Source organism: Urocampus carinirostris, chromosome 7 (assembly GCF_059441175.1).
Source record: "Urocampus carinirostris isolate Australia breed hairy pipefish chromosome 7, RoL_Ucar_1.0, whole genome shotgun sequence".
In the NCBI taxonomy this organism is placed as follows: Eukaryota; Metazoa; Chordata; class Actinopteri; order Syngnathiformes; family Syngnathidae; genus Urocampus; species Urocampus carinirostris.
In genome coordinates, this window is record NC_142355.1 from 2,539,572 (window position 1) to 2,561,363 (window position 21,792).

Consider the following 21,792-nt stretch of genomic DNA (forward strand, 5'->3'; position numbering starts at 1 on the left):
CCGATATAGAAGGAGACAGAGCTACCGCACGTAAACTTTACTTTGCGAGCGTGACGCTAGCGTGTTTTTGAATAAGGGAGCGTGGGACGACATCTACATGACAAAGTCTCTTTCCCATGCTGAAGGAAGACGACTTTGATGATGTCAGATAAAAGGAGGAAGATGAGGACGGTTTACCGCGCTTACTGCAAGTTCAATTTGTTTTTTTAACAGCGCTGTTTACTGTGCTGCGAGCGTGTTGCTAGTAGCGTTTTGCTACCCTTCACAGGCACGGTTTGGGATGAAAGTCATAATATTATTATTAAAGCTTTCAAAACTCTTTAAGTGTACCGTCTTTCTTTGTAAATATGTGTAACCATATATAATATGTATTTGCAACTGTATATTTTTGTAATGTATTTATTTTAGAAACTTATTCTGATGTTTTGCACGAGCAAATGAGAAAGAAGGGGCGGGGCAAACGCGGGCTGACGGGAAGTGGAGTAAAGGTGAGACGTGTTTGTGGACACGGCCGACAATAGCGGATATATTTTTCCCACCCTTACCTTTGGAAACATACTTTTTTCCTTGGATTACTTTCAACGGGCACCTGGACTCTGCAGGTCTGCATTAAATGTTAAGTACCGGTATCGTTTTCCGTTTATTTTGCCGGCTGTGGTTTTTGGACTGTATCGGGTCAGGAAAAAGATAGATAGATAGATAGATAGATAGATAGATAGATAGATACTTTGTTCATCCCCGAAGGGAAATTCACATTTAAATGTTAAAACGTAATATCGTCACGTCATATTGTCAGATATAACAAAATTGTGAATATGCTTGATGGCTGTTGAGATTGTCGTGTTTGTTTTGCTACTGTTGGTGTCGGTGGATTTGTTCAGACCAAAAACTATTGACACTAACAAAGATGTTATATAACGAAATTGTGAATATGTTTGATTGCTATTAAGATTTTCGAGAAGGGTTGTTCAAACCTCACATTGTGTTTGCTGTTAAATGTCATATTGAAATATTATATTGTGAATGTGCTTGATTGCTGTTGAGATTGTATTGTTTTCTGTTATTAGTGTGAATAAATTTGTTCAAACCAAAAAAATTTCGTGTTTGTGTTGCGTTTTTTCAATGTGGGCGCATGCGGCTAATATACAGGTGCGGCTTGTGTATGTACAAATTCGGTTTTCCTCCCGAAATGTGGTGGGTGCGGCTTTATAGTCCGGAATTTACGGTAAATACAATTAAATCACTTCATTAAATCAACATAAAATTTACGATATCCAAAATACTCACACCCAAAAATAAATGAGTAAAATAAATAAACCTGACTATTTGGCAATAAAAAAAAAAACTGAACAAAAATTAAACAACCCGGAATTAAACGTGTCCTAGCAGCAGCCCCGCGTTGACACCCACACTATCCTAAAGGTATGGTTTCTATTTTCTTTTTTATAGTAATATGGTAAAAAGTATGGGCAGCACGGCGGCGCAGTGGTTAGCGCTTGTACGGCACAGTTCATGTCATGGGAACCTGTCGTGGGTTCAAATCCAGCTACTGGACTTCCTGTGCGGAGTTTGTATGTTCTCCCCGTGCTTGCGTGGGTTTCCTCCGGGCACTCCGGTTTCATCCCACATTCCAAAAACATGCATTTCAGGTGGATTGGCCGGTCCTAATTGTCCCTAGGTGTGAATGAGCGAATGAGTTGTCTGTCCCTGTGTGCCCTACGATTGGCTGGCAACCAGTTCAGGGTGTCCCCTGCCCACTGCCCGGAGATGGCTGGGATGGGCTCCAGCCCCCCCGCGACCCTAATGAGGATAAGCGGTACGGCTGATGAGATGAGATGAGGTACAAAGTATATTCTCAAAGGCGACCCACATTTTTTCCAAAACTACTTTTCAATGTTTTATTGTTTAGCACAAAATAAAACGTTTGATAGATTTGGTTTTAATTCACGATTGTGTCCCACATAATGTTTTGTCGAAGAAAATATTTTTTTAGTTTTTTATCATTAAGTTTAAAGCCTGAAATATGGCAATATGTCAAAAGGTTCTTGGAGAGGCAATACTTTTGCAAGGCAATGTACATGCATCAAAACGGCTAATATAGACAAGGCACAAACAAACAACGTTTAGGACAACATGTAAAATAAATCAGAAATACTTACTTTAAGCGTAACAGCGGCTGCCTTGATAATGAAATCATTAACAGAAACCTTAATTTTGTCTGGAAAGAAAACACAAAAAAGTGTCAGTGATTTCAACACAACAACCAGCTGTTGAGGTGCTGCGCAGGCTCTATAACTTTGAGCCTAATACAAAATATTGAGTCATTGTCAAAAAGATTTCAAGTACATGACATCAAACCTCAGTGATCTCGTTTGCCCGCGTCCCTGCGTCCTAGACTCATTATTTTTTGCTGGGGACGCAACTTTTTTGACACGAAATTGTCATTATCATTTTTTTAACAGAGATTTACCGCACTCAAAACTTTTCGTCAGGCAGATCCGCCATTGTTGTTTTGGTCTCGCGGTTCGAGTTTTCGTCTGCATGCGATCTCGAGTTCGAGTTGTGTAGTGAAAGTCCGTCTCTTTTTAGAGAACCGGCTTTTTCGGCTCAACTCATTAAAGAGCCGGCTCTCAAACGGCTCACTTGCTTTGATGAAATGAAATGATCTGAATTCCTATAGCGCTTTTCAAGTCAATGACTTCCCAAAGAGCTTTACAGTGTGCTTCAAATTTCCCAATAGCGGCCTTGTATAGCAGCCATGTAAGACGCTAACCTGCTTATTGGGGGTAATAGGGGTTCAGTGTCTTACCCAAGGACACTTCGACATGTAACAAGGACGAGCCGGGATTCGAACTGGGATCCCTTGATCCCAAGACGAGCGCTCTACCTCCTGAGCGACTGCCGCCCCAATGCATTATATTACGAATGATTATGTTGTATAAAGAAGTTAAGAAAAAAAAGTATAAAGGGACAAAATGAAAAAAGACAGGTTTGTGGTTATCCCTTTAATCAGTATATTACCAACAATAATTTAATGCAGAAAATGAATTCATAATTTCAATAAGAAAATGTATTATTCTACTTCATTATATTTGCATGTATTTTTTTCCTTCTACAGGGAACGTCCAAGCGACTTCATTTTTGAACTTTTTTTTAATAATAAACCTCATTCATGTCGAGCAACTCAACAAAATGTTCATTAACAATATATATGATGTAAGGAAACACATGTACAATATAACATGTTACTACATCAATAAACATGTTTGAAAATTTTTTTTTTTTTTTTGTATTTTGCAAGGGAAAATATGACAGTTTGTAAGGGCATGGAGCACACTAAATTTTGGGGACCCATAGATCTCTGTTGGGACCCATAGATTTTTGAGCATGCGAGTCCTCGGGACCCATCACTTTTCAGAGGTAAAATGAACACTGCAACCTAATCCAAAAAAGCACTGGAATGATATACGACAGCCTAGACAAGGATTAACACTGCATTTGTTGCCACTCGAGTCCCAGAGTGCTGTTGCAGTTGGCTATGAAAGCTGTGTGCGGCACGATGACCGAACTAACCGTGAAATTGCACGATCGCGAACAAAGACAGTGCATGATAACAACCAGACAGAGAATCCCTCAGTATACACAGAGCTCTTGCCTGCCGGTCTGGAATGGCCAAGCCATTTCCTCATTAAAAGATGGGATACAGTCTCCTACGAACCAATTGTTTTCATTTTTATCTTTATTTTGATGTGTTTAAAGGTATTCCTAGACAGATATTTTTTTAATTCGGTCCAGAACGTGGAGTGTTCCTCCCCACGGTTAAGCTGCAAAATAGTCCATGCGCAGGGGGACTCGAAAAATTTTGTATGAATTCATTCATTGCCAAAACGTATAAATATGTTTTGAAAAGCATTGTCTGAGTGCCAAAACATAAAAATATGTTTTATTTTTGTTCCATTTTAAATTCTATCTATCTACCCTGGTCAAATCCCTCAAAAGGGGTGACAGACGGCAAGACAAACACATACAAAAACAAAGAAAATGGTATGCCTTAGTACAGGGGTAGGGAACCTATGGCTTGGGAGCCATATATGGCTCTTTTCATGAGTACATATGGCTCCGAAATGAAATGATCTGCATTTATATAGCGCTTTTTAAGTCAAGACTTCCCAAAGCGCTTGACAGAGTGCTTCACATTTCCCAATAGCGACCGTGCAGCCATGTAAGGCGCCAACCTGCATATTGGAGGTATCGGGGATTCAGTGTCTTACCCAAGGACACTTCGACATGTAACACGGAGGAGCCGGGATTCCAACTGCGATCTCTTGATCCCAAGACGAGCGCTCTACCTCCTGAGTAACTATTGCACATCCCTCAGTGGCGTTCCAAAGTCAAGTGATTTCATCCCGATTGTGGTCCATATAAAGCCGAAGCAATTTAATGCAGAAGTTCGATAAGAAACCATTTAAAGTGATAAATAAAAACGCTGGCAAACGACTTTGATTGGGTGAGCAGGACAGGTGGGCGGATCCCTGTACACAGCGCAAGGCACTTCCTTCTCTCTCTCTCTCGCTCACTCTACACCGAAATTGAATATGATGATATGCTTATCGTTTGCAGTAATTTGTGACATTTTTACAAAATAACTTTGCATGCACATTGTTTTGAAACTGTTATTAAGGACAAATTTCATGGAAAAAAATGGCCTCAACACTCTTAACTGAAGGTGGAAGACCAATTGTAAATGGCATATTTACATTGATTTGGGACACAGGATTTGGCATTATTATCATTTCATACATTTGATTTAATCATCAAATGACACACAGTGAGATAAAATGTGCTGAAGAATTAGCTTTTGTCTAGAGAGGGTGTTTGGCAGTTTATTCAATTTTGTCTGAAAATATATGATGTGGCTCTCTCAATTTCTTTTTAAAACATTTTTCCTGACCCCTAACTTAGTATGTGAGAAGTGCTGCCTTTTTTTTTTGGTTTATTAAACAAAGTTATCATACTGTGATTGATAACTCTTGTTCATTATCTGCCGCTCTGGAGGATTCAAATTCACATTCATCATTTTTGTTCAGTCTGACAATGTCTTTCATCTGGATCCTTAAGCAAAATACTTAAATGTGTGGTATGTTGAATTCTAATCCTAACAAGCGTGACTCATTGGTAATGTAGCAGTTTCTATCTGGGCTACAGATTGTCTTGCTCTTTGTTATATTTGTAATAATGGACTCAGACCTAAACTTTAACAGCCACATTAAATCCATATCATCATCATCCTTTTACCATCTCAAAAACATTGCCAGAATCAAAGGTTTACTGTCTAACCCAGACTTATTCATGCATTTATCTCTAGCAGGTTAGACTACTGTGACGGCCTTCAGACCGGACTTTCTAAACGAGCTGTAAGACAGCTGCAGAACATCCAGAACGCTGCTGCTCAGGTCCTGACTAGAACCAGGAAGTGCGACCATATTAGTCCTGTGCTCAGGTCTCTGCACCGGCTTCCTGTCGCTCAGAGACTTTAAAACAGCTCTGCTGGTGTATAAGTCTCTTCATAGTCTAGCACCAAAGTACATCTGTGACTTATTGGTCCCATATGAACCATCTCAGACCCTGAGAACCTCAGGGACATGTTTTCTGCTGGTGCCCAGAGCCAGGACTAAACAGGGTGAAGCTGCGTTTCAGTTCCATGCAGCTAAACTCTGGAATAGTGGGTCCTTGTAGCGAAGTGGATGACGTCACGCCAGTCCAAAAATTCGACATCCCTGCGGCAGATGGAAATCTTTTCTTTGTGAAAATCCAGGGATACACCACCACGTGTTAGCAAGTCCGCCTCCTCTCCGATTCCCCCCGGCTTTCGTGTCTCTGTTTAGCGGCGTTGAAGCCGGATTGCTCCGGGTAGCTCCGGGTGGCTACACGTTAGCGTCCGGAATGCCAAACGTGAGCCACGTTTCCGCAAAACACAGCAACTGCGCTCCCTGTGCGCTTCGATGTTTTCCACCAGCACTCGATGATCTTATTTGGTCGTGAGTTCGCATTTACCATGATTACGGATGGTACCGAAGACTTATAACGCCGCTAGCCGCTTCGCTAGCTCCGGCTCTTCCTCCACGATAGGCCCCTTCATCACGCCGGCACGAGAATTCTTCAGGGCAAGGAGTTGAAATTCCTTGAATATACGCATTTCTTGTGCGTTAAAACCCATGTCCATAGGATGGAAGTAATCCATAGTGTAGTTGTCAAAACGGGAAGAAAAAACACCCAAGATAGGAGCAGACAATAAAACAATAGGGCAGCTGCTGGAAAAGGCAGCCGCTCGTGGCAGCGCCGCTTTGATTATGTTTTATCTGTGGTTTTAATGCATTTTAAAAACCACATTTTAAAATTTCAACGTCTTTTCTTCTATGGTTTAACCTGTCTCTTTGCCATTTCTGTAAAGCACTCTGAATTCCCTTGTGTATGAATTGTGCTATACAAATAAACTTGCCTACTGTATGAATGATCATCTTCAATCAAATTATGAACTAAAAGTTAAAAGTGTTATCACTGAGCCAGCATTAGCTTAAGAACAACTGTCTCGTTTACCTTTTGCCAAGTCTTGACGAAGCTTCATCACTGCAGCCATGTCACAGTCAACAGAGGCGTAAGCATGGGGGATGGTGGTTTTGGACTGTGTTAGCCTTTGCGCGATCACGCGGCGGACATTTGAAGCTGGAAGCTCCGTAAAAGTGCCCTGAGGAATATGATTGCATAAATAACGATGCGGTCAATTCCAATTGGATTCCTCTTCAAAGCAGCTATTTTGGGTTTACTGTCAACACTGTTTTATGTACCAAGTGTATAATCTGGCCCCATCTGAAGAGTTGCACCAACATCAAAACAGTGGTACTGCTTAGCACATGTTATGTGACATCAAGTTAACAATACCTATAAATTGTACATCTTTTTTTCTCAAACTTTAAGAAGATTTCAATGGGTAAGACAAGGCAATCATTGTTTGTTTCCGTTTCATTTAACTTCTTGTTCATTACATTTTTAATTAGACTAAATGTAGGTAGAGAACAACCAGGAAAAGTATGTGTGTGTCTGTGTGTGGAGTCAAACTTTGGAATAATTTACGAGATGAGATTAAACAATGTCCAACTATTCATGTGTTCAAATTTAAATAATAAAAAAAAAACAGATACATAGATAAAGAAAATGGGATATGAGTGAAATTGGAAATACTGCGTTTAAAACTATGGTTAACTTGTTGTTATTGTTGCTATTATGATATCATAACTGTTATTATGAATATAATGTTTATTTTTATTGTTGTTATGATCATTGGTGCCGCAGTGATATTTGGTAACTAGTGGCATTATGACATTGAGGGGTGGGTATTACAACGGTAAGCCACGATCTTTTGGTGCTTCGCAAAAAGTTAATTTTAAACATTAAAACCACAGCTGACAAATCTCTCAACATGCACAGTAATGCGATTGATGTTGTCAAGCTATTTGGATTTATTTTCGTTTTGTTTCTGTCGCCTTTTATGTTAGTTTTGCCGGACGTTGCATGTTGTGCTAAAATGCTAATTCCCCTTATAGAGATCAAAGCCAGCAGAGAAGCTAATGTTGTGTCTCATTTCATCTGCAGGTAAATTGTACCCGTTTTTATACTCATTATTGTTATTATTTCTATTTTCTCATTTATATATATAAAAAGGATGATGTTGTTGTAAATCCAGACTGAAGAAAAATATGTTGAATTCATTGTAAACATAAAAAAAAACAAAACACTATACGATCACTTGTTAAAAGTATCTTGTTAAAATGGAAGATGTTGGTTGTTGACTCATTGTTTTTGTCCTGTTTTTATTTTATTGTTCGAAATCAAGTTTTCATTCATTCAAAAACCCCAAAAAATCCTGGTTGACAACGGGAAGCCCACAGCCAGAAGGTTGACCAAGCTTTGATCAGTGCAGTGAGAAGCATTCTAAAATCTAATAAGAACAATTTACAATACAATCATCCTTTTAAAACATATGTGTTAATTTTTGAAGATCTGTATACCAAAAAATAATTGCACGGATGGTGAAAACACATTCAAATCACTGAATTTGCAGAAGATATTTCAACCAGTAGTATAACTAAGAACTTACCGGTGCACCTGGCTTTCCTGGTAGTGAAAGAGGAGGTATGTTGGGTCTACTGCCTGGTGTTGGTGGACGAATCGCTGTTGCTGATGGAGTAGGACTCGGAGGAGGCGGCGCGCTTTTAGGAGTTGCTTTTGTCCCAGGAGACATCTTTAAAATGTTTAACGCATCTCTGAAAATGAAACCGTAGGGTCAAAACTTGACTTCCTCTGGTCCGTTCACAAACGCATAATGCCGATTAGTATTCGGCTTCCTGACTCTGACCGATATACCCTTAAGCCACAGGTGTGAAACAGGCGGCCCGCGGGCCAAATCAGGCCCGCTAAGGGATTGAATCCGGCCCGCGAGACAACGACCAGAGAAGCACAATAGAAAAACAAGCTGCAGGTTGAAATAGGACCACTCGATGTTGCCAAAGCCGGGTGCCTCTCACAAACACACTGTACTTGTATTTATTTCTCTCTCTGTCTCTCTCTTTCTTTTCCACCCCTTTTCTCCTACTCTGTGTCTTTCACTCTCCGTGTCTCTCTTTTTCTCTTCCTTCGTTGCTCTTTGTCTCTTTCTCTGTGTCTTTTAACCTCTTTTGCTCTAACTTCCTTTTTTCCTTTTCCCTCTTTTCTCTTTCCCCCTCATACCCTTCGCGCTTTCTTTTTTCTTTTCTCTCCTTCTGTCTTTCTATTTCTCTTTGGATTTCTTTCTTCCTCTCCCTTTCTTTTCCCCCTCTCTCACAACTTTTTATCTTTTGTTTCTCACGCTCTCTCCCTCTCTCTCTCTTTTTCTTTCTTCGTCCCACCCTCTCTCCTTTTCCCTCCCTCTTTCTCTTATTTCTTTATCTCTCTTTTTCTTTGTCTTTAATCTACTAGTCCGGCCCCCGACAGAATGTGTTAAAATGAGTTTGACACCTTTGCCATTAGCAAAGCACTGAGCGCGATGACCCAAGCTCATCCACACAGAATACTTGTTTTTTTCCCCATAATTTTGAGCTCCACATATAACACAATGGTAAGAGCAAGCAGCAAATGCATCAAGAATATTCCCTTGCCATTCCGCCTCCCTGGTGAATAGTTTAAAAAAATATATATTATATTTTAATACTAAAATAAGGAAGACTTCCGTCGGTGTCGCTCACCAAAATGAATCAAATTTCAATTATTGTTTGTTCAGAAGTCATCTCCATTGCTGCATCCCATCTGTTTACAAGTATGGCTCATACATGGCTTGCCAGAATCAATATCTTATACTACCGTAAATTCCGGACTAATAAGCCGCTACTTTTTTCCCTAACTTTCAACCCTGCGGCTTATTCAGTGATGCGGCCAATTTATGTCATTTTTTTAACGGCCGCCAGCGCTACCCTTAACTGCCCTGTCACAGCCAGCGTTTGGGATGAAAGCAATATTATTATTAAAGCTTTGAAAACTCTTTCTTTGTAAATATGTGTAACCCATGTATAATATGTATTTACAACTGTATATTTTTGCAATGTATTTATTTGTATTTATTTTAGACACTTATTCTGATATGTTTTGCAGGGGTGAACGAAAAATGAGGGGCGGAACAAACGCAGGGTGCCGAGTTTAAGTGGGGACCGCTAAAGGTGAGGGACAAACAAGGAAAGAAGAGGGGGTAAAAAGTTGGTTAAAGAAAAAGGAGTTGCGTGAGTAGATGTGTTCATCTGATATATTTTTCCCACCTTTACCTTTGGAAATCTACTTTTTTCCTTGGATTACTTTCAACGGGACCCGGACTCTGCATGTCTGCATCAAACCTTAAGTACCGGTATCATTTTCCGTTCACTTTGCCGGCTGTGATTTTTGGACAGTGGACTTTAATGAAGGACATTTAGTTTCAATCGCGGGACTTGAAGTCGGGTTTGGGTTAATTTTGTGTTTGTGTTACATGTTTAAATGTGGGCACATGTGGCTTATACTGGACTGTCTCAGAAAATTAGAATATTGTGATAAAGTTCTTTATTTTCTGCAATGCAATTAAAAAAACAAAAATGTTATACATTCTGGATTCATTACACATCAACTGAACTATTTCAAGCCTTTTATTATTTGAATATTGCTGATTTTGGCTTACAGCTGAAAAAAACTCAAAAATCATATCTCAAAATATTAGAATACTTCCTCAGACCAAGTAAATAAATAATTTTATAACATCAAAACTAAATCAAACGTTTGAAAATGTCCATTGATGCACTCAGTACTTGGTTGGGAATCCTTTTGCACGGATTACTGCATCAATCCGGCGTGGCATGGAGGCAATCAGCCTGTGGCATTGCTGAGGTGTTATTGATGCCCAGGATGCTTCGATAGTGGCCTTCAGCTCATTTGCATTTGTAGGTCTGCTGTCTTTCATCTTCTTCTTAACTATACCCCACAAATTCTCAATGGGGTTCAGGTCAGGGGAATTAGCAGGCCAATCAAGGACAGTGATAGCATGGTCAGTGCACCAGTTACTGGTGGTTTTGGCACTGTGGGCAGGTGCCAGATCATGCTGGAAAATGAAATCCTCATCTCCATAGAGCTTTTCAGCAGATGGAAACATGTAGTGCTCTAAAATCTCTCGGTACACAGTTGCATTTACTCTGGACTTGATGAAACACAGTGGACCAACACCAGCAGCTGACATGGCTCCCCAAACCATTGCTGACTGTGGGAACTTCACACTGGATTTCAAGCAACTTGGATTTTGCTCCTCTCCAGCCTTTCTCCAGACTCTGGCGCCTTGACTTCCAAATGAAATGCAAAACTTGCTTTTGTCTGAAAAGAGGACTTTGGACCACTCTGCAACTGTCCAGTGCTTCTTCTCCATAGCCCAAGTCAGACGCTTCTTCCGTTGTCTTGAGTTCAGAAGTGGCTTGACCATGGGAATACGGCTATTGTAGCCCATTTCCCGGACACGTCTGTGAACTGTGGCTTTTGATACCTGGACTCCAGCTTCAGCCCACTGTCTTTGAAGCTCCCCCAAATTCTGGAAGCGGCTCTTCTTCACAATTTTGTTAAGGCTGCGGTCATCTCTCTTGGTTGTGCAGCGTTTCCGGCCACATTTTTCCCTTCCGACAGACTTTTTGTGGATATGCTTTGAAACTGCACTCTGTGAACAGCCTGCTCTTTGAGAAATTTCTTTTTGTGTCTTACCCTCCTGATGGAGGGTATCAATGATGGTCCTCTGGACAGCAGTCAGATCAGCAGTGATTTAGTTTACTGAACCAAGCTGAGTGTTTTTAAGGCTCAGGAAACCCTCGCAAGGTGTTTCGAGTTAATTAGATGATTCAGGTGATTAGTTGAATAGCCTACTTGTATACTTTTTCATGATATTCTAATATTTTGAGATAGGATTTTTGAGTTTTCTTAAGCTGTAAGCCAAATTCAGCAATATTAAAATAATAAAAGGCTTGAAATAGTTCAGTTGATGTGTAATGAATCCAGAATGTATGACATTTTTGTTTTTTTAATTGCATTACAGAAAATAAAGAACTTTATCACAATATTCTAATTTTCTGAGACAGTCCAGTATACAAGTGCAGCTTGTGTAAGTACAAAATCGGTTTTCCTCTTAAAATGTGGTGGGTACGGCTTATAATCAGGTGCGCTCTATAGTCCGGAGTTTACGGTACATATGGGTGCATACAAGTGTGGCATTTTCGCCATGGGGGCGGTAAATAAAACAGAAATGTACGGTAGAAACCGACCAATACACATGAGGCTTTTTTGGCAAATAGCCGGAGTTTGTATGTATCAATCATTGTTTTACACGTCTTTGTTATTTTACACTGCCCATTTTACTGCATTTTATAAGATTTTTATTCCCCACAACTGCCTTTTTCATTTTAACGATATTGAGTATTTGCCTCAGCGAGGGTTGAGATAAGTCAAACTGCTCTCTATTGAAGTATGGCGCAAGTAAAATGGTTTGTAGTAGGCGGTAATTAAAAATTCATCAAGCAAAAGACTTGTTTTAACTCTGTTGTGATAGTAGACCCAAGATCTAGACTCCGACTTACTCCTTGGTGATTAGTCCTCTTGGCCCAGTAGGTGTTGCCAGTTTTGGATCAATGCCATGAGTGTCCAGGATGTGTCTTGCTGCTGGGCTTAGTCTTACCCTGAAAAAAAGTCAGCCATGAAGACATATTTAATACATTATTACCCAACACTGCTTACTGACAAATCTCAGATAATTATTTACGACCAAATAATTATATTCAACCCCGCTTGTGATCAAAATAATCACAATTCGGTGGGGCGGCAGTTGCTCAGGAGGTAGAGCGCTCGTCTTGGGATCAAGGGATCCCAGTTCGAATCCCGGCTCGTCCGTGTTACATGTCGAAGTGTCCTTGGGGAAGACACTGAACCCTAATACCCCCAATAAGCAGGTTAGCGCCTCACATGGCTGCACAGATCACGGCCGCTATTGGGAAATGTGGAGGACATTGTAAAGCGCTTTGGGAAGTCATTGACTTGAAAAGCGCTATATAAATGCAGATCATCTCATTTCATTTCATTTCATAAATGTAAATCTAAACCAACTGAATGTGATTTATTATTATATTTCTAATTATTTCGAAAATGTCAACTGTCAAACGTCAAGTGTTAAAATAACAAACGCATTGTTTGTTTTGTCATAGGTCCTGGAGTTGACTTCTAGTCCAGGGATTTCCAATGTTGTGCCCGTGGGAACCAAATAGACCCCAAGAACACCTGAGTAACCCCGCGGACAGGTTCTGAAAATAGCTCACAAGTGATGGGTCATTGTGATTTTCCAGGAAATTTGATTTGTAACTGGCATGATGTTTTAGTGTTGTACACAACTTTTTTAACTCAACCTTGAATAATTACAGTCTGGTGATAACATTGCACCAGCATAGTAATAATAACTTGTGTATTATTAAAATTAAACCATTGATTCAACTGCTAATATGTGTTGTCCAATGTTCCCTCTAAGTTGAGTAAAGTCAGTAGAGTTTTTCGAGAGCCAGGTTCTTCGGTTCGGCTCACTAAAAAGAACCGGCTCTTTCGGGTCCCAAACGGCTCTTCAGGTTGTTTTTGCTTCTTTCATCCCTACACGACCAAATATTATGTAAAATTGTGCACAAAATGACTTAAAAGAAGAGGGGGAAATAGAACAAAAAAGAAAAAAAATACCAAAATGAAAAAGTAGTGAAAAGCTGAGAAAAAAAGAAACAAAAGGAAGAGAAAAAAGAAGGAAAAATTCAGAAAAAAACTGAAAAAAAGAAAACAAAGGATAAAAGTAAATGGAGAACAAAAAGAAAAAAAGTAACAGCGAGGAAAAAATAAACACGATGAGATTTTTTAAAAGAATAAAAAAAAAAATAGAAAAAAACAGGGAAAAAGAAGAAAGTGTTTGTGTTGCATTCAAATAATTTCCAATTATACCAAGTCAATCTTGTTGCCAACATTGTACTTCCACTAAAAAATGTTATTAAATACAGTTGTGTGTCGTGCAACCGACTAAATAAGCCCCCAAAAATGTAAGCTTTATGCAACAAAAGATACCAGGGAAAAAAATAAATTGAAATCTTGTGAAATTATTGTTGTAAAAACAAATGACGTTTGTAGGCCGTACAACCTTTGCAATAATACATTAGTCAATTCAATCAAAAGTAAAAAAAATTTTGCATTGCCGGACACTCAGCAAAATGTAACTTGATGTCCAGTTTCGGACATGTTTGATAATGACTTAATTACCACACTTGGGATTGCTGTTGCTCACTGTTGTTTCAAGCGTTGCTCACAGACTTTGTGTGAACGCTCAGACCCGTAAGGAAAATTACTGGGAACATTGTTTGGGGGCTTTTGTTACTTTTCCCAGGTGGTTCTGGTCTTTGTTAACTGCAAAAATTTAGGTAGCTCTTGCTTTTGTATTACTATAGTATCTAGGTTTTTTAGTAGGTTTTGTTATAGTATGTGCAAGTATAAAAAACCTAATTTTGACTGTCCATAGAACTCTATCAGATAGCACCTACGTTTCTGCTTGGACTGTTTTTGGCACAGAAGGTAGAGAAGAAGCAGCAGGGGGCACAACATTGCCAACGATTTCATGCTCAGAAGGTGGAGGTACAGACGGTGGGGGGATCTCAACCTGCGTCCAATCCTGTCCTTCCTCCACCATAAGAGCGATGAGAGTTCCCAGGCGCACATTGCGACTACCTTCCTCTATCTGAAATTCACAACAGAAATGCAATGAGTCATATTCAACAAAGTGGCAGTATGTTATAAAAACGTATTCATCAATCAGTCGTAAAAAAAATCAAAGCAATGTGGCTCATTGTGATTACGACCTGACACCTGAATAAAATACATCGTTGAGTCGCGTAATTAGCACATTTCTATCTTTGCTGTCACAATTGATTGGAGATCCTGTCTAAATACATCGTTTGGCTTTTACTACCCTCTCTACGGTTTACTGGGCACTGTCACTCTATCAATACTGCTTCAGTCCAGATGAAAGGCCAGACTTAATATACTGCCGATTACCATTGGACAACAGTACTGTATTTTCTGGACTATAAGGTGCACCTAAAAAGTCCGAATTGGCCAGAAATTTGAAGGTGCGCCTTAAAACCTGGTGCTTTATATAACGCAGAATCAATGGATAAGGATATATATTAATACAGTATTTATAGTCAGTGTTCTCTTTTAGTGGGCCGAGCTGAAAGTGCCACTTCTCGAATAAGAGACTGAATCACATCCCTGTGAGCTTAATTGAGTGAGAGGAGCTACTCGGTAAAATCAGTTAACTGCTCAAGTCTGCCAACACAAAACCGGAGACTCACAAATCACAGAAACAAAGTGCAAGATGAGTAAAATGAATAACTGCCTTCTTTTAACGCATTTCTTTTTCTGGCTTTTTCGGCTCCACCTAGCACCTTTCTGCTCTCCATCGCACCCGACTCATATACGTTGTTCTGTGTTAATTTTCTCTCTGGAGAAAAGAAGAGTGGTGGTAGGCCAAACCAACTTGCAATTTGGGAAGGAGAATTCCCCCAGATGGTATGGTTAGTTAGATAATGCAAGTGACGGATACATGCTTAAGTTATATTCCTCATCCAGCCAGCCAAAACCTGACCTTTACATGAGCCGGCCATTCGGGAAATCTCCTGTTCTTCCCGATCACTCACTCTGACAATGTCTGTACTACTGGAAATCTATTTGTAAAGTGTTAAGTATTGCATACAATGTTTTTGCAATTTTGATCAGCAACACTAATCAATCTTTACCTTAATAAATACAGCAAGTGTACAAAAAGCCCGACGGATATACACGGACGATCCGGTAGCTTTTACTGTAGCCTCACTTTCATTTGCCTTGCAGTCCGGTGCACCATATGTATGTAAAATACAAAATGATTTTTTGGGGGGTCACGCCTTATTTCCGATACGCCTTACATCCAATACGCCTTATTCAGTCTGTGAGCTGTCCTATGCTGTCAGATATGACACCAAAAAAAGAGTGAAATACTAAAAGGCCTGCCTGTATAAGGGAGAAGGTCTGCAAATCTGCTTCATGCATATATGCAAAATAAATTAAAGTGTTTAATTAGTCAAACCCTTAATATGTAATAGTTTATTTTGTTGTTTACTTTGAACCTGCATTGGCTCTCTGTTAGCTTAAGATGTGCTTTCAAGGTTCTCTTGGTAATACACAAAATCATGCATGGACTTGCTCCCTCATATCTTTCAGATTGAATTTCATCCTATGTTCCGGTCCGGAGCCTTTGTTCTGAAAGCGCTCGTCTACTAGTGATTCCAAGAGTCAAGAAGAGTTCCGCAGGTTCGAGAGCGTTCTCCATCCGGGCACCGGTGCTGCGGTATGCTCTTCCCCATGAGATCCGATCTGCAACCTCAGTGGAAATGTTTAAATCTAAGCTTAAAACACACTTCTACTCTATTGCATGTGAAAAACCTATATTTTTGTTGACTTTATCTGAGTATTATTTGTTATTGCAATAACCATTGAAGCCTGGTCATCCTGGAAGGGGGATTATCACATGTACGGTCCATTCTCAAGGTATTTCCATTATCCTCATGTTGAGGTTTTTGAGTTTTTCCTTGCCCTCATGTTGATAGATAGATAGATAGATACTTTAATCATCCCTGTAGGGAAATTCACACTTCCGGCAGTCTACCCCGTTGTTTATTAACAGATTAACATGATGCCCTAGGGGTGCTTGTAGTGGAGTGGATGACGTCACGCTAGTCCAAAAGTTCGACATCCCTGCGGCAGATGGAAATCTTTTCTTTGTGTCCAGGGATACACCACCTCGCGTTAGCGAGTCCGCCTCCTCTCCGATTCCCCCAGGCTTTCGTGTCTCTGTATAGCGGCGCTGAAGCCGTATAGCTCCGGGTGGCTACACCTTAGCATCCGGAATGCTAAACGTGAGCCACGTTTCCGCAAAACACAGCAACTGGGCTCCCCGTGCGCTTCGATGTTTTCCACCAGCACTCGTTGGTCTTATTTGATAGTGAGTTCGCATTTACCATGATTACGGATGGTACCGAAGACTTATAACGCCGCTAGCCGCTTAGCTAGCTCCGGCTCTTCTTCCACGATAGGCCCCTTCATCACGCCGGCACAAGAATTCTTCAGGGCAAGGAGTTGATTCCTTGAATAAACGCATTTTTGTGCGCTAAAACCCATGTCCATAGGATAGAAGTAATCCATAATAGTCTGGAGTTTGCAATAACCTGTGCAGCCCTTTGAGACTCTTTGTGATTAAGGGCTATACAAATAAAAATGACTTGACTTGACCTAAATCTGTATTTACTTTAATGCTTAGTACATTATGGATGAGCAAACATCGGTCTAAATTGGCATTGAAGCAGTACTGTGGAGCCCAAAAACAATGGAGTGGGTTAATATTGGCTGAGAACCACTGGCCCAATCACCGGCATTGTGGTAAATAATCACATCCCACATTATGATTATTAGACATGTGCAATGGTTTTTAAGATATGGTGAGTGAATGAAACAGGTAAGAACCACATAAAAAACAGGCACTCGGCCTCCATCAATGGCCGACTTGACAGCTTGTAATTTGCGGGTTTTAATTCATTCCAATACATATAACTGGAAAATGTCACAGCTGGAGTACAAGAGCTGGTAGTTTTCAAATGAACTATACCTGCATTATTAAATTTTCAGCTCGGCGAGTTCATACGGACCACCTTTCTCTGCCTGCCTCAGCTTTTAAGACCCCACCCCCAATTCTTCGGTGGTTGCTATGGAAACTACTGTCCCCACAGTAGCAGAAAGATGGCCGTTTAAGGCTTGTATGAAATGGAAAGAAAAACCAAAACTAGCAATTTAGGGAAAACGTGAATTAGCGGTACAATTATTTTGAAACAAAAGAGCATATTCTGGTTGAACACAGATGACAGTTAAAGAGTAAATGTTTCCATCTTCGCTACAATACTATAAACTCAAAAAATGTAACCACATAATGGTGGATGGAGAGCAGAAGAAAAGCCTGCATTAAAAGAACCCTCTCAGTGTTCATTTGAGCTGTGAAAAGTGATGGGTCCCGGGGACTCGCATGCTCAAAAATCTATGGGTCCCAACAGAGATCTATGGGGCCCCACAATTTAGTGTTATCGAGGTTGAAATTGTAAATCGGGGACAAATATGTAATATAAATCTATATATTCATTCAGTTTTAATCATCACATTTAATTGGTTATACAAAGCAGTTATCACTTGAGATTTTTCAGTTCACAACAATATTGTACATTATACAAAATAATATTGCTGAAATATTAGTCTATAAATTCATGCAGTTTTAATCACTTCAGATTTTTCAGTTCATATTTTTTTCGTGGTTTGCTGTCCCGCCACAGTTGTAATGCCTTCTCAAGGTCCAATCCATTGTCATCCTCCTCATAGCGTAACCAGGAGTATAATTTAGTCAATCTTGGCAGAAAAGTCATTTTTTTGCAAGGAGTATTCTTTTGTTTATTTTCTTTCGTCGAATCGTTCGCCACAACACACTTGTTTCTTGCCTGCGCGATCTTCTGAATAACTTCTCCGCCGTTTTTTCATGCCCGAATTAATGCCGTTGTTACCACTTTCTGTACAGTGGAACCTCGGTTCTCGATCATAATCCGTTCCAGAACCCTGTTCGAAAACTGATTTGGTCGATCACCGAAAACCGTTTTTCCCATTAAAAGTAATGTAAAATCGTTTTAATCCGTTCCAACACCCTGAATGTTTACCATGAACGTAAACATGAAGCTAACCCAGGCTAATCGTACGTTCGCGTTAGCGTAATCTTCTGTACGAAAGATGACGCTAACATGAACGTGTCAAAATAAAAAAAGGATTATGAATAGGATTTCTTACCTTTGTGGTGGACGGTGGGGAGAGAAAAATCATCAAAAGTTTTTCAACCTCTTCCAAAACTTGCGGCAGTTGCTTGCTTATAGCGCTAACTTCCTTAGCCGCATCACTCAATTTCACAGCCTCCTTATTCTTTACCATCGTACCGATAGTAGATTTAGCCACGCTGTATTCACTAGCAAGATCGGAAATTCGTACACCTCTTTCATATTTAGCTATTATGTCTTTCTTTAAGGCAATAGTTGTACGAACAACTTGCTTTTTTTTCACCTGTCCCGCTTGCACCGACCTTCTTCGGAGGCATAATTAGGGGCTAAAACACCCGTACGACGCTCAGCATCGCACCCTAGCGTACCGGCGTTCGAACTCAGTTTTTTTTGACCGAACAGCGAAGCAAGAATTTCTCGAAATTTTTGGTCGAACACTGATTTGTCCGAACTGAGAGGCGTTCGAAAACCGAGGTTCCACTGTATTATGTTTCAACTCATTACTGACATTGAAGACATTACCGATTGTTTGTTGATTTGCACCAAATACCAACTGTTTTTTCGGAGGCATATTTCTTTCACGCGACAATCGCCACAACAATGACGTCATCTCTAGGCAACCAGATCTCGTTTGCCGAGATCAGTGCGAGACCAAAACAACAATGGCGGATCCGCCTGACGAAAAGTTTGGAGTGCGTTAAATCTTTGTAAAAACAAAAAGTAATCGGGTAATAATGACAATTTTGTGTCAAAAAAGTTGCGTCCCGGGGACGCACGTTGATTTGACACTTTGCGTCCCCAGCAACAATGATGCGACGGGGACGCAGGGACGCGGGCAAACCAGAACACTGCCCTCTATATTTTACTGCGGTTCATAGAAGATTAAACTGTGTATTCTAGCAGCCAATAGAACAGACTTAATAAACATTATTGAAAAACATTGTATGTGTGATTTTTTTTGTTGCAGTTGTTCCCACCAGAATTTTAGCCAGGATACCATCATCATTTGACTCCATGGTGACAACAGCTTTGTCGGTCTCAATTTCGCAGAGGGCATCGCCTGCTGTAACTGCCTCACCTGCAACATTGAACGAGTACATGGACATATCAACACAACGGAACATTTTGATGGGATTGTTTTTCCAAAAGGAAAACCGATTTAACAAACAACAGCTCTGCAAAAAAGAATAGTAAGCATATCTAACAGTAAGGAAATCTGCCAAAACGTACCCGGGTTCTAAAGAATAACTTCATAATTTTACCTTATTCCTCAAAATAAATGATGTGAGCAAACTAATCTTAAAGTAAATCACTAAAAAAAATAAAGATTTGTTTTTTTATTTTGTTTTCTTCCTGTTTGAATCAAGAATAATTACTCTACATTAAGCATGGTACTGTAACTATGACAAATTTACCAGCTGAATTAAAAAAAACTTATCTTGAGAATTTGAGAATTCAGAATTTTGAGTTTCCTTATCCATTTGCGGTATATTATCATAAATTCATATGGCTACAAGTTTGGGTAATAGTACAGTGGAACCTCGGTTTTCGAACGCCTCTCAGTTCAAACAAATCGGAGTCCGTCCCAAAATTTAGAGAAACTCTTGCTTCGCTGTTCGGTCAAAAAAATCAGAGTTCGAACGCCGGTAATGCGTGAGTGCGTACGCTAGAGTGCGATGCTGAGTGGCGTACGGGTGTTTTAGCCCCTTATTATGCCTTCTGAAGAAAGTCAGTGCAAGCAGCAAAGTTGCTACAGGTGAAAAAAGAAATGTAGTGTGTACAACTATTGCATATAAGAAAGAAAGAATAGCAAAATATGAAGGTGTGCGAGTGTCTGATCTTGCTAGGGAATACAGCATGGCTAAATCTACGATCAGTACGATACTAAAGAATAAGGAGGCTGTGAAATCTAGTGATGTGGCTAAGGGAGTGAGTGCTATAAGCAAGCAACGGCGGTCCACCTGCGCCTTCTGCTGACCTCCACAAAGGTAAGAAATCCTATCCATAATTCTTTTCTTTATCCTGTTTTTTGTACACGTTCATGTTAGCGTAATCTTTCGTACGGAAGATTACGATAACGCGAACGTACGATTAGCCTGGGTTAGCTTTATGTGGGTGTTGGAACGGAGCCCCCTTTCCAATGAACCGCTCACCACCTGTTGTGGAGACCCGGGTGCTAAATGACTTGTAAACGACCTGATTTTTTTATTTGTACACGTTCATGTTAGCGTAATCTTTCGTACGGAAGATTCCGATAACGCAGACGTACGATTAGCCCGGGTTGGGTTTATGATTACGTTAAACATTCAAGGTAAACATTCAGGGTGTTGGAACGGATTAAAACAATTTACATTTTAATGGGAAAAATGATTTCGGTGATCGAACAATTCGGTTTTCGAACAGGGTTTTGTAACGGATTATGGTCGAGAACCCAGGTTCCACTGTACTTGAAATAAATGTAAAACTAAATATTTCGTTCTTTTAATAGTGGTTTAAAGGTGGTTTGTCAAATGCATTTATAAAGCAATAACAGGACAAAAATAAATAATACATGCACTGTTTTGTGGCATTTTCAGTTAAACAACTGAAGGACTAAAATCTCTTCAAAGAGATTTTTACCCCAACAGGGCCCTGTGCACATCTCAACTGAAGAGTCAATAGTAAAAAGTAATTAACAGTGATTGCTAGGTTTTCGACGGCCAATTGTTTATATAGGCACAGCACAAAAAAACATCAACCATGAATTAATAATAGGAAACCATAATTTATTTGCAGAAAAACGGCTGTACAATACATTTACACAATACATAAACATGAAAACGAAGCTTCTAAGTGACTCCCCATTTCTTCCTTGCAGGAAGACGAAATCAAAACAAGAAAACAGCACTATACCCTGCAAAGGAAAATATGAAAACTAAGAAATGCAAATTAAAACTATTACTAGTGACTCCTATAATACATACCTGCCAACTTTTGAAAGTGAAAAAGCCTAGTCGCTAGGGTTCAGGTTCGGTCAGGTTAGAAATTCCCCATTTCACTTAACTGGCCTTCCTCTTGGTCTCCTTCCATTGACTTCCAAGAGGAAGGCCGCGATTGACGTGGATGGATGGTGTTATGAGTGCACTGCAGGAAAGAGGTCTAAATATAATGGAAGCTAGAGCTCTTGTTGGTCATAGAAAGGAGTGGAGAGGTGTTGTGAAAGGATAGTGGGATTGTGGACGCGTTCTTAAGGATGGGCTGGGCACCCGTATGATGCGGCAGGGGTAAACCAGTGAAAGCTGTTGAACAAAAGAGT

At 40.0% G+C, this 21,792-nt stretch overlaps 1 protein-coding gene across 1 annotated transcript in view; it reads right to left on the reverse strand.

The window, feature by feature from the left end:
• The window catches only part of pdhx (pyruvate dehydrogenase complex component X), a 45,131-nt gene that overhangs the window by 16,127 nt on the left and 7,212 nt on the right, over positions 1 to 21,792 (reverse strand). The window contains exons 3-8 of the mRNA XM_088339541.1: positions 19,475 to 19,575; positions 14,142 to 14,335; positions 12,162 to 12,260; positions 8,156 to 8,321; positions 6,598 to 6,745; positions 2,160 to 2,218 (exon numbers count right to left, since the gene is read on the reverse strand). Coding sequence (XP_088195667.1) covers positions 2,160 to 2,218; positions 6,598 to 6,745; positions 8,156 to 8,321; positions 12,162 to 12,260; positions 14,142 to 14,335; positions 19,475 to 19,575 — 767 coding nt within the window. The remainder of the gene's footprint in view (positions 1 to 2,159; positions 2,219 to 6,597; positions 6,746 to 8,155; positions 8,322 to 12,161; positions 12,261 to 14,141; positions 14,336 to 19,474; positions 19,576 to 21,792) is intronic.